We start from the raw sequence: 17,484 nt of genomic DNA, 5'->3' as shown, positions 1-17,484 counted from the left end.
TAGTCCTACTGCATTATTTTTTATGTAAATCCGCTTTTAATGACTTAAAATGTCTCTGTACACATTACCAGAGGTCCAGTGACATGTATGAAGACAACAGTAGGGCACTAAACAGTGCACACAGAGGTCCAGTGCACCCTCAGATGCAGGTATTATTATACACTCACCACAGGTTTACCAATGCTGAGGTATCCAGTTTCAAGTTCAGCAGCAGAACGCACGAAAACCGTGAGGACTTTAAGACCCACGATAGAAGTTAAGGACATCTAGCGACAGATATCGACGTTTTAGTGTGTTTATGAGGAACTTAAACTGTAAATTAATCAAGTGTACAGTGGGTGCATGGTGTCAAACCGCCGAGCTGCGCGCGGAAGCTCGCGGTCACGTGATCTATTTTAGACGCTGATCATTTTCACAGGAATAATTCAGCAGATTGATTTTTTATACTAGTTTTTTAGTGTTTTATAACAAGAGAAGTGAAATTGGTTTGAATTTTCAAAAAGTATGTATTTAATGCACGAGTTGACCTGCGCACTACGATGACACAAACTACAGCGAAAATTGAGCAACTAAAAACATAACGGTTTCTTTCCTCTTTTATGCCAACAACCGGATACTCATGTCGGTAAGTTGAAATGTCCATTTGTGTGTTGTTTAAATACCTGCGTAAAGCATCGGTTATCCTGTGCACGCGTGGAGATGGAGTACTGGAATGTGACTGGAATGTCTCGTGCACTGGATTACTGTATACTCTGTAGCGCTGTAATGATTCATATACTGAGAGATATTGAGTTGTTTTATTTTTATGCAACTTATTTTTACAGCTCGACTCCTTAAAGGGATGGATGTGTATGTTGGATGAGGATGAAGAGGTAAGGACTTTTCTGCACGTTTTTAAGTCTGCCTCATTGACTGTCTATAATATATACTTCTTTACAAGCTATACCTCATCTAAAACTGCTATAACCTTGCATTTTTGGTTTAAATAATTATATTGCACATATTGTAGTATTGTTATATTATTGCAAAACAATATCAAAATTGTAAATAATTCACATCAATATAGATATCACGTGCAAGATCTTTAGTACTGTATGCTTTGTTTGTGTGTGTGTGTATAGTGGAGGAAGTACTGGTTTGTAATCACAGATTCAGGACTGAGATACTATAGAGACGCCGAGGCTTTAAAGGTGAGCTATGGAGAGAAAACCCATAAGATTTACAAGATTTGGCAGATCAACACTTTTATCCAAATTGATGTACAATGCATTACAAAGTATACATTTTTTATCAGCATTTGTCTGTGTTCCCTGGGATCAAAGCCATAACCTTTTGCACTGCTATGCAATGCTCTATCACTGAGCTATAGAGGGGATAAAGTGTAATTTATCGTTAACATTAAAGGGATAGTTCACCCAAAAATGTTTTGTAGCCAAACCAATCATGAGCCCCATTTACTTCCGTTGTAGGAATAAAAAATAATATGGAAGTAAATGGGGCTCATGATTGGTTTGGTTACAAACGTTCCTCAAAATATCTTTCTCCATGTTCATCAGAACAAAGACATTTATACCTGTTTTTAGTGAACCTTTAATCTCTTTTTTTATACATGTCATGAGTTTAACTGTAATAATATATTGTGAATTATGATTAATGAGAATTAAATCTTTAAAATGTAACTTTGCCTTGGTAGAGAGATGAGTCAGACGGTGAGATTTATTTACATCACTGTCTGGGTGTGGAGGAATTCGATGCAGACAAAGACTATGGGCTTCAACTACATGTAAGTACTAAAAGTTTTTATATATATAATCAACCAATAACAAATGTATTGTGGTGTTGTCTTAAACCGCATGATTTGTTGGGTTTGTAGATGCACGATGGGCTGGTGACCCTTTCAGCCATGACCTCCAGGAACAGAAGAAACTGGATCAACGTACTGAGGAGCCGAATTTCCTATGGGGATTCAGCTGAAAGCATACAGTATGATAGAAACAGTCCAGCAGTTATAATATAACGAATGATGCTGAGAGTCGATCAAATTGTCATTGCTTTAGACTTTTAAACAGACTTGACTGAATTTTTATTATGTTTCTCTAATGTTTTGTTTGTTATCATTTTAGTTTGGATGACTGAAGCAATACTACTCATGAAGTTTGGTTGTGTGGATATTTGAGTAGACTTAGGTTCTGTTTTTCTTGTAAGTAGGAAGTTAATACATCTCTTTTTTTAGTGACAACAGTGACAGCAGTGACAACTCTGGTTTCCTGAATGCATCCTCTCAAAACGCTATCGCACCACAACATCAGCACAACCTGGGGTCAGATAACAGCGGCCCATATCAAGGCGAACCCGACATGACGTCATCACCTTTAAGCAATCGCAGAGAGGCCGGCGAAGGGCGTGACAAGGACCAAGAGAGGCGACTGGAGGATCGAACCAAGTGGTTCCAGGAGGGTGTTTCGGACCGGGAGGGTGAGGACCCCTGGGAGAGGGTGGAGCTGAAAAAAGGTGCATTGGCTTCAGCGGTTCTGACGCGTCCTCAGGTTGACGACTTACAGACTGGGCCGGACATAGAGAGAAAATGGGCAGATTTCGAGCAGCTTCCATTTGGTGAATTGAGGACGCTGTCATCAGGAGGTTCCCAAACTCCAGAGGCGACAAATGAGATTCTTCAGCAAGAGGTGACAATCTGTGCATAATACGATTGACAAAGTCTTGATTCACTGCTGATACTTCCTGTTCTTGCCGTTAAGGTTCTTTCTCTGAGGCAACAGATTGATGCTCTTCGGCAGAGACGTGTGGCGGCCAGCGGCGCTGGTCTTTGCGGTCCTGACGCACCCTGCTCTCTTAGACTGGAGCAGATTGAAAGAGAGCACCAAGAGAGATTGCGGGAGATACATGAGAAGCACGAGAGAGACCGCAAAGAGATGGAAAGAGACAAACAGAGACTCCTCCAAGAGGAGGCGCACAATACTGTTCAAGGTTAACACTGTGTACAAATTTTGCCCTGCAATATTTTAAAAAAAAGTATATTTACATTAATTGAGCACACATTTTTTTGTTTATTGTATTTTTTATATTCTATCTCTTTTTTCAGCTATGGAGGCTTTGAGGAAGTCTCATCAAGAGGAGATCGAGAAACTGAGGAGGTACGGTGGCGAAGAGCCAACAGACCCATCAATAAAAAAACAGCTGTAAGTTTATCTCTACACACCAGCTTTTTTACATTAAGAAATGATGAGGAGAACGAGGGGTAAAGGGATCATGAAATGTTACAAGCCAGATTCGAACTGTCTATGGTGCACCATAGAACGGTGCATCAACCACAGCTCATTATGTCTGAGTATGTGCATTGAACAACAGCAGCCCAAAACATATAATACTGGACATTAAAGGTGCCTTAGAATGTAAGACTGTATTTAGATAGGCATAGATGAATAATACGAGTTCTGTACATAAATGACATTGTGAGCCTCAAACACGATTGTTTCCTCCTTCTTATGTAAAACTCATGCATGGGAAAAGTCGCTGGAAAACAGGCCAATCTCAACATAACACCGACTGTGACGCCCCCAACTTTAAATTAAGTACAATGTTGTAACAACAATGCTAAAAACAAAGTTGTGACTGTTGAGTTAGCGCTATATGCTAGTTAATGCTATATGCTAGCGTTTAGGCTAGTTCTACTGTTGACGTTACAGTTACGTTTTGCAGGTCCATTCTGAAAAAAACACAAATTTACCACTCAGAAACGTCCATTAAAAATCTCCAAATACTTGATTATTCCTCAAATTCTGTATTTTCATCTGATACAGACTCAAAGATAAGATATGTTTACACACACACAGAGCCATTGAAGGAGCTGCTCTGAGAAACAGCCAATCAGAGCAGAGCTCAACATTATTATTCATAACCTTTTCAAATAAGGTAATAATAGACCATTTAATTCTAAAGGCAAATCCTAGGGTTATAAATGGACATGTAAAACTGTCATTTTTGCACTTTTTGCACACATACCTTCTATGTAGATATAAGACAACTATTTAAAAGATTGTATCAATGCATTCTTTGGCACCTTTAAACATTTGTAGGCCTGAAGCTTGATTGATAGTATATTATTGACATGAATTTCACCAAGAGATCATTTGGTTAGTCATTTACTCGACATATCAATTAATCAATAAACAATCATTTGCAGTTGGGTTTATCATTATGCATTGGATTTTGCTTGTGTCTTTCAGGCGTGAGTCTCTCTCTCTGCAGCGTGAGGTGGACGGTCTGTCCGAGCGTTACTCTCAGCAGTGTATGGAGCTCATCCACAGCGCTGAAGATAGAGAGGGAGAGATCCGTAAGAAAGAGAGAGAGATGGAGCAGCTCAGAGGAGAGAATCAGGTACTCTGGGAAGAGACAAGAAGTGTGATGAAGTAATGATCAGGGTTACATCCAGCCTCTATATTGGATTAAAACACTTTACAGTCACTTTAAAGCTATAATATAAACTTCAAGGGGTGGTTTTCTGGACAAGGTTCAGATTAATCGTGGCCTTAAGTTATATTAGGACATTTAAAGGTGCAGTGTGTAAATTTTAGCGGCATCTAGTGGTGAAGTGTTGAATTGCAACCAATGGCTCAGTCCACTAGAAAAGCTACTGTAGCCACCACCGGACAAACATGTCATCGTCGGAGACAACTTAGTAAAAAAGGTTTGTCTGTTAAGGGCTTCTGTAGAAACATGGCGGCCCAAAATGGCGGCTTCCATGTAAGGGGACCCTCGGTGTATGTAGATAAAAACATCTCATTCTAAGTTAACAAACACATAACGATACATTATGAAAGGTCTTTAAACACCCCTGATAATATAGTTTTGTATATTATTTTGCATTTCTGTCAAAAGATTTAAAAAATACACACTGCACCTTTAAGTAGTTCTTACAAACATACCTTACAAAAAACAATACTGGTTTGGATCTTGAGACAAAACAATAGCACTGATATATGTAAAGATTTGAAATTATTTAAAATTTTAAATTAAGGTAGCTCAAACATGCATTTAAGTCTGGGACTAGGATAAGCCATGTACGGACACCATCCACTAGAGTTTAAATATTATAGATTTAAGTAAATCTGTAAAGTGTGAAATTAAAATGTTTTAGGAGAATTAACCTACAAATATATTTATATGTATATGTATTTATAGATATATAAATAAATATATAGAAAATATTTAGTTCACCCAAAAAATGAAAATAAGCCCATATTTTACTCACTCTCGAGCCATCCTCCCTTTGGATCCAATTTTTCTTTTCAGCTTTGTATTGGCATTAGATAGTGCCCCATTTTTAAAGCTCCAAAAAGCGTGTTTATAAGACTATGTCTATTTCAGAAGACATTTAATAACTGTATGGATAAGATTTTGATGGATGGATGTGCTTTTTGGAGCTTTAAAAAATGGGGCACTATCCAATGCCATTATAAAGCTGAACCTTTAGCTTTGGATAAAAGTATCTGCTGAATGCATGAATGTAAATGTCATACGCTTAAAAAGTAGAAATCCAACACACAGCACCTATCAATAAATCAGAGGGGGGAAAGATCTTGATTTCTCAGCAGACGGCGTCCTGTTTCATTGTTCTTACAAGAGTGGACATCTGGGTTGGTGTGGGCTTATACAAGTCAATTGTTGCAGTGTTTGCTTAACATTGCAAGTTCTGCAAAACTGATTTGAGATCAGCATCTTGTCATTGATGGTGTAAATGCGTTAGCGAGCCTTCGTGTGTGGGCTTTGTTTGGACGTGTCAAAATAACTTTTCCACTTCCTGTTGACACAGGAACTACAGGCGCGTCTGACGGAGGAGATAAGTCTCATGCGATCATTTATCACGGGTCAAAGGTCAGGAGTTGTTCCCCTTGGAAGCTACGAAAGGAGCACCTCAGAATTAGAGGTGAGGCTCTGACGTCAGCACAAAAGATCATCGATTCCATCCCAGACAATATGCATAATGTTAACATTTTTAACAAGGCCCTTTGAATAAGTTGCGTAAATGTAGCAAGGAATTAAAGTAGTGTAACTAAACAAGTACAGTATGCTGCAAGGGTATCTTTTGGACAGACATGAATAGTGTTTCTGTGGATAAACACTGCCCCCTTCTGGTGATGCTCACATCATTAAAATATTCAGATTATTATTTTACAGAATTGCAATTGCATTGACATTGCTTTTTCAAGTTTTTTGTTAATAGTAATAAATCATTAAAAGGGTTCCCTTTGTCATGCTAATGTATTGTCTTTCTCCATTCATGCAGGTGGTTTATGAATTTTTAATGTAGTTTGCGTGTTGGGTTGTTGACACAAAAGGACACATGCTTTTTGTATTAAACATCAATATGTTTTTGACTCAGAGTACGACGCTTTAACCTGCGTGATACGCGAAGATTGATCAAGAAGACTGCTATACAATTAAAATGCATTATAATAGATTTATGGTTTAAAATACTTTTATAAGTTTATAACCGGTCACTAAAGCCTGACATGTGATGTCAACTGCTTTAATCTGCAGATGTTATTGAAAGTGAAAGAGAATGAGGTGGAGTATCTCCACAATGAGATCGGCTGTCTCAGGAAAGAAGTCCAAGCTCTGACTAAGGTACTTTATAAATTGTGTGTTTAAAAATGTAATGTTTTACTGTTCCTTACTATAAACATATCCAAATATGGCTGCAAGAAATAACAAGAATATCGCAATACACATATTGCAAAATGTTTTGCATAGTCATAGGTCGATGCAGATAGCAAAGAAACTGGTGAGAGCAAGACAGTGATGGTTTCTTTTCCCAGTAAGAATATGAAACATAAATGTTGTTATATATTATTAATATTATTATTATTTAAATAGATATTTCAAAGTTATTGTATCGCATATCATATATTGCACCATTCTGCAAGTTATCTCACATCGGAGTTTCGTGCAGCTCTAGTAATTTGCTAGAACATTAACAAGTTTTCTCCGTCTGTAGGAAAATAAAGCCCTGAGTGAGCGCTATAAGGAGGTCCACGTCGAGCTGAGTGAATTAAAGGGCCACAGTGAAAGAGAGATTAATGCACTTAAAGAACATCTCAAACTCACCAGCACTGTTCTGGATGAGGGGCGTCTCCACGGCAACAGCGCCAACCAATGAGAACATAACAAGAGGGATGCTATTAAAATATTTGTGTTTCATGATGGTGCATTAGTTTCTACCTCTGACTGTTTGGTTTTAGTTATATACATATATTGAAAGAGACAGACCTGTAATTGGTTATATTTTTTAAACTTAGGCCTAATTAAAGGTGCAGTGTGTATATTCTAGTGGTGAGGTTGCGTATTGCACCCCTCCCTTTCGAAGAGCATAGAGCATTTGTTCTCAAACTTTTTTACTGTGCGGCCCCCCGTGTGCGGTGCATACCGAAATGTATGACATAAGACATTCCAAAATTTACAATTTCAATCAATCAAAACACATTAAATTATACAATGCAGTGGGGTCAGTTAGTAGCCTTATTTTTCTGAGGTTTAATAAAAATAATTTATGATAAATTAATGTTTCTTATAAAATGACATTAAACGGGGCCACGGCACAGTTTGAAAACCACTGGCATAGAAAAGCCAGCCGTCACAGGACAAACCATAGACTGTAAAAAAAAGATACATTTTGAGATACGAGACATTTTGGCTTCACTTTTCATGGTTTATGCGGCACGCTTGGGACAAAAATGTCATTTTCTGAGACAAAGTAATGACAAACGCACTCTTTAGAGCAGTTCGTCCATTTAGGGCTACTGTAGAAACATGATGGCGCAAAATGGCGGCTTCCATGTGGGGACCCGCGGTGAATATGCAGATAAAAACATCTCATTCTAAGGTAATAAAAACAATAAAGTTCTTTTTGTAAGGTCCTTACACACCACTGAAAACACAGTTATCTATATTATATTGCATTGCTGTCAAAAGATCCTTCTAAAAATTACACACTGCACCTTTAAGTTTAACTATTTAAGCACTGATATTTTATATTTATGTTAAACATGAAAAAATCTTTGCCCTGTTGGACTACAGTTGTGGATTATTTAAGTATTTTATTCATAACTGAATTGATATGTAAAATGAGCATTTGAAACAATAAAAATTTGATTTTAAAACACACCAGCATCTATGCCAAACAAACACCCATAACACATAAATCACGTTTAGATATTTTATTAAATAGCAGAGAGGCTCGTAACGTGATGATAGCCCCAAATAATATTGTCTTATGTGACAGTATTTGACAATGTTTAAAAGTAATAAAATAACATTCAACTTTGGCTTATGAACAGCGAGCGTTAGTGTAATGCAGGAATGTAAACACAAGAACACGTTGATGATCTTCATGGTTGCATAAACGGTTCTTGACGTCTACATCAATGCTGCAAGTCTCGGGTCTTCATGCAGCTGGACTGAAGCATGCACTGAAAGAAAACATAAACATTGAAAAAACAGATACACACACTATATATTTATATTGCTTCCACTAAAACACATTTTCCAATGAAATCCCATGTTCATGTACCTTATCTCAATCATCATCATCGTCGTCATCTGGGACGAAGATGTCGTGTTCCTCAAGCAGAGCCGCAAAATTCTTGCTGATCAGAGTCCCGAGATACAAGAACGGAACTGTCACTATCGTCATGCGAATCATACCGAACGGAACCTGTACACATACAATACAATCAAGTCATGAATTGTGTAATAATCACGATTAAATTAAATAAATAATACAACAAATTCATAAAAATACATTCTTTACATGTGCACGTTTGAATTGCAATATAAAATAAAAACTATAAACTGCATCGTTTATCTCTTACGTCAGAACTATCCATTTTTAACGTTTAAACCATTTGCCTCCTTTAACTTATTTTTTGTATTTTATTTATATTTTTGAAATTGATACTACAACTGTTCATTGAGTACTTCCGTATTTTCTATTCCAACAATGTAATTGGCTATCAATCTTGTCCGTCAAACAATTCTTCTTGTCATTGGCTAACAAGAAACCCTAGCCACTGCGTTCCTTCTAAGCCTATCGGCACTGTTGAGACACAAAAACTCACCTTATCTGGTTTGGGAAGGATTGCCCCAGATGTGGAAGACACGACAGTTCGGCTGAGGGTCGGCCCTGTCCCATTTACAGATTTTGAGCCAGCGTTACGGCTCAATGTTGCTGCATTTCTAATGAAAGCAGCCCGAGAGAGACGACCTACCAGTGACGCCATATTTCCCCCTTCTGTGTTTTTAGAGTCCGCCTCTTTCGCCTTATCAGGGGAGGGTTCATGCAGCGTCGCAAGAATCGATATGTGTATGACATCACAATACCGCGAGAGTGATTCGAAAGCAGACTCTTACGTAAACGTTTTGAATTGCTCTCGCGGTACTTTGATGTAATCCGCCTGTCGGTTTTGATTTCGAACAAGCCTAGTATGTATACATGGGAGGGAGGAGTTTTGCACACTCATGTCTCAGCAATTTCTCCTGAGACAAGCCCTAACAAAAAATGGTCAAGTAGGAGGTACAGTCATAAATCCCAACATATAACATATATGATAAAGCCATAGTGAGCACCATAACTTTTTTTTTAATGATAATACAACAATAAAGAAAACTATGTTAGGACAAATTAAACTTTTTTTATATTCACTCTCTAGATATGCAACAGAACATAACGAATTGTTTTAATTTATACTCACCTTTTAAATTAGTACTTTTATTTACATCTGTTTACACTAATTATTTTGGTGATTATAAAGAATATGAATGTATGTATGTATAAATAAATAAAATATTTAATTTTTTACGCACTTATATTATTATTTTTACATTTTTATATATTTATTTTATTATGATATTAATACATACTATGAAAATTAAACGCGATAAACTACTGACTAACTGACGGTTCTTTTAACCAATCAAATGACTCGATCGATGACGCAGAGCCAATCGGTAAGCTGGGTGGGCAGGCAAGAGAGCAAATCGATGGAGTTGGCAAAAATCAAAAATGGCGCCCAGCTCGAAATCTGAAAAAGATGACAAACAAAAACAACAGAAAAAACACAAAGATCACGTCGTCAAACTCCTCGCGCGTGGACGGGTAGGGGAGAGGAAGAGCATGTATCATATAATCGATTTCATTGCGTGACATGTTTGTGATTAAAGGCGTAATGTAGATAATAATGTGTGTGTTATTAGCATGTTTAGCTATAACATCATTCAACGCTTCTTTCTATATGTCACACACTGTTTTAATGTATTATAGTAAAATATCTAGTTTTATGATATTTATAACTTATTTTTAATTTATATTTTAGTGTACTTCTGTGTTAGCATTTGTGATATGTGATTTTTTTATCATTGTGTGTGTGTGTCTCTGTCAGCTGAATGGTCAAATCTCTCAGCGGCTCTTTCGTAAACTCCCCCCGCGGGTCTGCGTCCCTCTGAAGAACATAGTCAGCGAGGAGTTCCTCAGAGCAGGGTGAGGTGAACATTTAAAGGGGTCATACATTTTAAGTGCTATAATTGGGTCCCCAGTGCTTCTATCAACCTAGAAAACATAAAAAAGATTAACCCAGTAACTTAGGTTTGGTAAAATCATCATCATTATATGAAAGCATGTAAAAAGTTATTCCGTTTTTGCCTCTTTTGTGAGACAGAAATTGAGTCTTATTACAATAATACTACCGCTTAATCTGCACTATTCAATTCATCCACGGCACTGTCATTTAGTGCTGAGAGAGAGAGAGATAGATAATAATTGACAGCTCAATTGAGTTTCAATTTCAAAAAACCACCATTATGGCGATCAGTGTTTGCATTTCATCAGCTCATTTGCATTTTAAAGGACACACCTACAAAGTGGCAATTTTACCATGCTATCATAAATTATCTGTGGGGTATTTTAAGCTAAAACATCACATATGTACTCTGGGGATACCAAACATTTATTTTACATCTTAAAAAAAGTTTCATAATATGACCCCTTTAAATGGTGTGATCGTAATTGTATCACCCCATGTTTCAAGAATCTGGATCTCTGATCTGTTTCTCCCCTGTTTGCAGACACATCTTCCTGGGCTTCACTAAGTGTGGCCGTTACGTTTTGTCCTACACCAGTGACTGTGGAGAAGATGATGACTTTTCCTTCTACACCTATCATCTGTACTGGTGGGAGTTTAACCTGCACAGCCGACTCAAACAGGTAGATTTGTTCAACTGATGCACTTCACACGAGATGTAGATAAAGTTGTATTATTCTGCCCTGCCACGTTATGATTGTATGACCTTCAGCTAAGTCCTACTTGTCATGTTATCTTCAAACTACTTTAATACCACATTTCTACAAACATGACAAAGTTCATCTGTCTGTATCACTGCAGGTGCATCATGTGCGTCTGTTTGCCGGTGAAGACATCTACAGTGACCTCTATTTAACCGTGTGTGAGTGGCACAATGATCATTCCAAGCTGGTTGTCTTCGGCTTCAAGTAAGATTGGCTTCACTGTATTGATTGTCTATATCACATCATCACCAGATATCTAAACACTCTCGTTCCTGTGTATGTCAGCACGAGGAGCTCCAGTTCAGCTCTGATGAACATGATGATGAGTGATGAGAACAACAGAGACATTTACATCACCATCACCTCGATGCCTCCAGAGAAACCTTGCAAACAGTGCTGCCCAACTTCCTCCATAACCACCATACGCACAGGTCCGCATATGCCCGGTATGATCATCATCATCAAGTTTGTACGATGTGAAGCTCATGTATTTCCACTCTCTCCTTGTATTTGTAGGTGGTGAGTGTCTGCAGCACGGATATGTTTTAAATGCCCGCTATCAGGTGGTTTATCCGTTCCCAACGTTCCAGCCGGCTTTGCAGCTGAAGAAAGATCAGGTGATTCTGCTGAACACCAGCTATTCACTGGTTGCCTGCGCCATCTCGCTCTGTTCAGGTAAACTTAGTGTCTGCTTACTACATTTCTCAATTGTGTGACATCACAATTTTCTTTAATCTGGTCATTTTCTCTCTGTAGGAGATCCACAGCAGGATAGTAATCAGATTCTTTACAAGAAGAGAGAACCTTCATCATCATCTCCACCTGCCGTACCGGCATCACCATCATCGTCCTCATCGACCTCATCTCAGGGGTCACCTGACCTCGGACATCAAAAGCCTCATTTCACTCCGCTCTCCCCTGGCCCATCGCAGGCGACCGTGCGGGCCAGAGAATTCGTGGCTGACATTTTCCGCCGAGCTCAAGCGGGACAGAAAACGACAGACCACGACAGGTGCAAACCCAAAGAGAAAGTAGAGACAGACGCCCACCGTTCCTCTGGAGAGGAACGAGACGCAGAGCTCCCCGGACCTTCTTCTTCCTTAAAACGTGGACGAAGTTTAGCCCCGCCCACCGAGCCAGAGGAAACGGCGTCGTGTAACACAGTCATGTCTCCCGTGTCCAATTCCTCTCTCTCCTCACTGTCTCCTCGCGCCCCTGAACCTTCATCGTCCTCTTCCTCAGAGCCCGCTTACGTCAACTACACCACCCTCAGATACAGACTGCAACAGCCAGGTGCTACACAGCAGCCAAACGGTACCACTGTTTTCTTCATCCTTGGAAAATATAAATATAATATTGACTGAGTAAGTGAAATCTCTCTTCTTTTTTCTTTAGGAGAAGAGGATGATAAAGTTCAGCTTCCCTTCACTGTGACCGATCTAAAGGGACGAAACTTACAGCTGGTGACGGGGCAATACAACGGCCAGGTGTGTATTTACCCATTGATGATGCGGTATACGTCATTTAAACAAATCATTAAAAGACTCTAATTCGTGATTTTCTCTGTGTTGTGTCTCAGTGTGTGTGTATCGAGCAGTTGACGCTGGATTTTGAATATTTGATCAATGAGGTCATCAGGAATGACGCCGAGTGGGGCGGTCAGTTTTGCTCCTTCAGCGATTATGATGTTGTCATCCTTGAGGTGCGTAAATGATCTTTTTAGTAGGAATTGATGTGTTTTGTGATTGCCAGCATGAAATAAGGTTGTGGACAGTAAATGTGATTTGGTTATCGGTGCACTATTTCATGTGGACGTGCTGTGTGTTTCTATGGCAACAGGTTTGTCCTGAGACAAATAAAGTGGTGATAAACATTGGCTTACTGTTGTTGGCCTTCTCCAACTGTGAAGATGAGCACTGCAGGTACACGCACACAGATTCATGCGTTCATCTCTATCATTGACCTGTATCATTACAATGTCTGGGATACTAGGGCTGGGCAAAATTGATTCAAAAATCGATTCTCACAGGCCATGAATCGATTTTTTCCCCCATTTTATTTTCGCAAACATTGCACGTAAGATTAATGTTAATCTAATTACTAGTCTTCTCCACTAGATGTCACCCTTTTTTTTTTTGCCTTGCGCGATGTTACCAAGGAGCGAGAGGCGAGACTGTCATTCATTCATTCAGTCTATATTCTAATATATTATTCTGTATAATCTATATTCATTGAGTTGAATCGAGAACCGAGTATAAAAATCGAGCCGAGAATCGGAATCGACTTGATAGCTTGCGAATCGAATCGATCTGGAACATTTGAATCGATACCCATCCCTATGGGATAGGGATGGGCATGATTAATCGACGATCGTTAAGAATTTAGTCGATGACGTTAATTTGTTATTGATTAATCGAATACTTTTTTTATCTAATGCAGGTTGCGTTGCCTAGCGTAGCGTGTGTCTTGAAGCAATTAAATGAATTTCACTGTGTGGCAGCAATTCAACATTTTACCACCAGGGTGCAATATTTGACACCATACTCCGTTATCTGTGACCTTCCGTGTTTTGATTTCAAAAGAATAATCATGAAGAGGTCATGATTTTTTGGAACAAATGAGGTCTTTGTTTAAGAATGCGGCTCGCAGCTGCAGGTTCCGCTGCTTTAGAGCACCGCATATTCAAGCGCATATATGTTCCGTTTGTCTAACTAAATGTAGTTTAACTATCTGCCACAAGTTGATCTTGTAATAAAGGTCTCATGGAGGAAAACACGCTGTATTTTTGTATTCAACATTTTTGAATGATAAAAATTCAAATAATTATTTTTTATTATAAAAATATTAATGATTAATCGATAGTCGATCGTTAATTCTCCCGACAATCGACTAAAAAAATTTAATCGAATGCCCATCCCTACTATGGGATACAGCTACGGCCTAAATCTCACGAGATGTTGGGTTTAGGATGAAAACGGCGGTTTTGACTAGATAGGATGGGAAGCCCCGCCCACGTCCACTGACTGACTGATTATAATTTACCCCAAAGCTTTTCTAGATGTGTTTGTTAGCACATTGTGAAGCTAATGTGGCTAAAGATGTTTGGATGATCCTTGGGACGTAGTCGCTGAACTTTTTTGACAGCAATCAGCTGTAAAATATTTTGGTCCTGCTCGATTTTCGTTGACTTCGAGTAAAATAATGGAAAGTTTTTTATAAGATCTCCTGGGGTCAATGTGTTAATATGACAGAAGCTTGATGCTGTCGTGTGAGAACAAGCAACAGCCGGCATTTTTCCCGCCCGAGTGCCTCTCATGTAAATTATTAAATTTTAATGGGTTACATTTCTTCCCCGTCTTCCCAAGGTTTATCAATGCCATCAAAGGTATTATTTAGTTTTTGTTTGTTTGTTGATCATGAAGTACAAAGTAGATGAGGAAAACTAGGATTTTGTGTATTCAACGTGCCGCCATTATTGTTTACAAAGAGTGGAATGGTGCGCTGTGATTTGTGGAGCGGATTTATTGCATTCTGCAGAGAAGGAAGACTGGCGTTTAGGGCTGCACGATAAATCACATGCGATATCACGCGCATCTTGTCGGTAATGCCGGTTTCTTGATTAGTATTAAATCGCAAAAAGCTGCTTTCAGATGGAGCGGCATTAACTTCACAGAGCCGTAGTTCCCTGACAAGCTGGGCCATATCGCGTACATATCGCAGGCAATACGTCAGCGATAATTAATGCGAAACAGCTGATGGCGATTTAATACTAATCAAGAAACCGGCATTACTGACGAGATGCGCGTGATATCGCATGCGATTTATCGTGCAGCCCTACTGGGGTTTATCATGTTGTGAGGAAAAAAGGGAGAAAAGATGACATAATAACACGGCGGATATTGGATTTTGCGTAAAATTAAAAATGTCCTTTTTTTAATACTAACCTGATGCAGATTTTGGTGGTAACTAGTTTTTTATCGTGTTTTGGAACCAAACTCTTCAAATGATCTGTGTTATTTTGAGCTGAATCTTCTTATAGACTTATACAACATAATATAGGGCATAATATTCGCACTTAAACTCGCACAAAAATTCTACAGCCTACCTTTCTGAAACTCTTCGGAGCTTGCCGCTGTAAATCATCCATCACATTTTACAAAAAAATACTTTATTTTATTACTTTAATCCTAATAATTTAACTCTGTCTTTCTGTCTAGACCGAAATCATTTCATTCCAGTCTGCAGGTGAGTTGGGATTTAAACACTGGAGCGTGTCGCACGGTCGGTGTTGGTGACCTGACAGAAGTCAAAGGTCAGACAAGGTAATAATGATGACCCTCAAATACTGAAGTATTGCCTTAGCAGCTGAAAAGATTGTGGGTTCGAGGGAACATGCATACTAAAATGTATACTTTAAATGCAACCCAAATTGCTTTGCATAAAAGCTGTCGTTAAAGTTTTCTCTTGTTGTTGTGTGTCTCTAGTGGAAGCGTGTGGAGCTCATATAGGAAGTCCTGTGTTAATACAGTCATGAGGTGGCTCGTACCAGAGAGCAGCTCACGCTACATCAACCGCATGACCAATGAGGCTCTGCACAAAGGTGCGTGTCACACAAAATAACCCGAACATCTGTACCTGAAAGGATTTCCGGTCACTAGATGTATCAAAATGTTAGATCCTATACATAATGGTGCATTGTGTACATTTTAAAAGGATGTTTAGACAGAAATGCAATATAATATACATAACTATATTATCAGTGGTGTATAAAGATGTAATGAACTGTATTGTTTTTATTACCTTAGAATGAAACGTTTTTTATCTACATACACCGCGGTTCCCCTTACATGGAAGCCGCCATTTTGCACGTCATGTTTCTACGGTAGCCCTAAACTGACAAACTGCTCTACAGAAAGCATTATAACCAAGTTGTCTCAGACGATTACATGTTTGTCTTGTGATAGCTACCATAGCTTCACTATGCATTTCGAAAGGGAGGGGACACATTGCACCTTTAAAAAAGTAGCAGTCCTCTAAAAACGTATTGCATTTGTCTTTTGCATTGGCAACTGCCTTACTTTTACATTTGGTTTGTTATCCCCCCAATTTTTCGTGATTTTCTGAAGACATCTGATCATGATGTTTATGTGTTCTCCGCAGGTTCTTCTCTTCAGGTGTTAGCTGATAATGACAGAGGAACCTGGATTGTTCTCTGAGAGATACAACACACATTAACTGACCCATCAATGCTGCTCTGCTTTGGGACCCATGAAGAGAAAACTGAACAAATGGTCTTATAGACCTGCTACAGCTGTCGCTCACTTGGTATCTCTTAAGGGAACGTTCACAGATCACACAAAATTGTGCACATTTCACCACCTAAATATCCATGACAGTGCTGGATCCTGTGGATCATTCTCAATGGGTACCTTTACTGTTGAAAATCAAATTTCCATCCACATACAAAACCGCTTTAAAGGGATAATTCACCCAAAAATGCCTGTCATCATTCACTTAATGTCATGTTGTGTTTCTTTTTTCTGATGAACATAAAAGAAGATCGTTAATAAATGACAGAATTTTCATTTTTGGGTGAACTATCCCTTTAATATACAGAAACATCTTTCCTTCTGAAATCTGTCCGTTAAATGTAAAATCTTGGTTTTAATGTTAACGTAACATTTTTAGTTTTTATGTTGTGTTTCTGTTTTAAAATGCTCCAAAGTTGGGATCTTTTGTCTTTTAATTGAACAAAATCGATTACCTAAACATATTGTCTGCCATAGCAGATAGAGACCTTTCTTTGGGGCAGAAAGAATTTGTTTTGTTTGTTTTATGTTACAGTTGTTTACAACATGTACAGGAAGACATCAGCCAATCAGAAGCTGTAGCTCCTCCGTCTTTTTGTTTAAATACTGGTCGTGGCCTCACAGCTGGACTGGATGAGAATGTTGTTTTTATCCAACATTATTTTATTTTTGATAAAATTAAATCGTTCTTGAATACCACACTGTTTTCATGACTTGCTTTCATTAAACATCCAAGGTTCGATTATTTATTACAAGATGTGTAAAGTTAGATATTAAATGTTCTCAGTTTGTGAGACCACAGAAAAATGTGTTATTAAC

At 38.5% G+C, this 17,484-nt stretch overlaps 3 protein-coding genes across 3 annotated transcripts; 2 read left to right on the top strand and 1 right to left on the bottom strand.

The window, feature by feature from the left end:
• The first annotated feature begins 365 nt into the window (after nucleotides 1–365).
• triobpa (TRIO and F-actin binding protein a) lies at nucleotides 366–8,080 on the top strand. The gene is made up of 12 exons (XM_065295133.2): nucleotides 366–625; nucleotides 825–872; nucleotides 1,122–1,190; nucleotides 1,694–1,783; nucleotides 1,874–1,983; nucleotides 2,234–2,684; nucleotides 2,757–2,985; nucleotides 3,101–3,197; nucleotides 4,245–4,395; nucleotides 5,831–5,944; nucleotides 6,559–6,645; nucleotides 7,016–8,080. Exons 1-12 carry the CDS (start codon nucleotides 620–622, stop codon nucleotides 7,175–7,177), a joined length of 1,614 nt encoding a protein of 537 aa, XP_065151205.2. The 5' UTR covers nucleotides 366–619; the 3' UTR covers nucleotides 7,178–8,080.
• A 139-nt stretch (nucleotides 8,081–8,219) lies between these two features.
• On the bottom strand, nucleotides 8,220–9,321 carry smdt1b (single-pass membrane protein with aspartate-rich tail 1b). The gene is made up of 3 exons (XM_065295160.2): nucleotides 9,135–9,321; nucleotides 8,588–8,731; nucleotides 8,220–8,486 (listed from the first exon to the last, which is right to left on the bottom strand). The coding sequence occupies exons 1-2, from the start codon at nucleotides 9,294–9,296 to the stop codon at nucleotides 8,594–8,596; spliced, it is 300 nt and encodes a 99-aa protein (XP_065151232.1). The 5' UTR covers nucleotides 9,297–9,321; the 3' UTR covers nucleotides 8,220–8,486; nucleotides 8,588–8,593.
• A 695-nt stretch (nucleotides 9,322–10,016) lies between these two features.
• Nucleotides 10,017–17,364, top strand: dcaf15 (DDB1 and CUL4 associated factor 15). The gene is made up of 13 exons (XM_065295132.2): nucleotides 10,017–10,171; nucleotides 10,455–10,552; nucleotides 11,137–11,275; nucleotides 11,454–11,560; nucleotides 11,642–11,787; nucleotides 11,873–12,031; nucleotides 12,113–12,670; nucleotides 12,752–12,843; nucleotides 12,936–13,058; nucleotides 13,196–13,278; nucleotides 15,574–15,678; nucleotides 15,841–15,956; nucleotides 16,517–17,364. The coding sequence occupies exons 1-13, from the start codon at nucleotides 10,079–10,081 to the stop codon at nucleotides 16,570–16,572; spliced, it is 1,875 nt and encodes a 624-aa protein (XP_065151204.2). The 5' UTR covers nucleotides 10,017–10,078; the 3' UTR covers nucleotides 16,573–17,364.
• Nucleotides 17,365–17,484: the final 120 nt, after the last annotated feature.

Source organism: Paramisgurnus dabryanus, chromosome 4 (assembly GCF_030506205.2).
Source record: "Paramisgurnus dabryanus chromosome 4, PD_genome_1.1, whole genome shotgun sequence".
NCBI lineage: Eukaryota > Metazoa > Chordata > Actinopteri > Cypriniformes > Cobitidae > Paramisgurnus > Paramisgurnus dabryanus.
The sequence above is the reverse complement of the archived record's forward strand: the minus strand, read 5'-3'. Positions and strand labels throughout refer to the sequence as shown.

Bases quoted from the DNA above. Each gene is read 5' to 3' on its own strand.
- triobpa (XM_065295133.2), top strand. The intron at 873-1,121 runs GTAAGGACTTTT...GTGTGTGTATAG, and splicing joins TGTTGGATGAGGATGAAGAG to TGGAGGAAGTACTGGTTTGT. The intron at 2,685-2,756 runs GTGACAATCTGT...CTTGCCGTTAAG, and splicing joins ATGAGATTCTTCAGCAAGAG to GTTCTTTCTCTGAGGCAACA.
- smdt1b (XM_065295160.2), bottom strand. From the start codon at position 9,296: ATGGCGTCACTGGTAGGTCGTCTCTCTCGGGCTGCTTTCATTAGAAAT. The intron at 8,732-9,134 runs GTGAGTTTTTGT...GTATGTGTACAG, and splicing joins TCCTTCCCAAACCAGATAAG to GTTCCGTTCGGTATGATTCG.
- dcaf15 (XM_065295132.2), top strand. From the start codon at position 10,079: ATGGCGCCCAGCTCGAAATCTGAAAAAGATGACAAACAAAAACAACAG. The intron at 10,553-11,136 runs GTGAGGTGAACA...CCCTGTTTGCAG, and splicing joins GAGGAGTTCCTCAGAGCAGG to ACACATCTTCCTGGGCTTCA. The intron at 12,671-12,751 runs GTACCACTGTTT...TTTTTTCTTTAG, and splicing joins TGCTACACAGCAGCCAAACG to GAGAAGAGGATGATAAAGTT.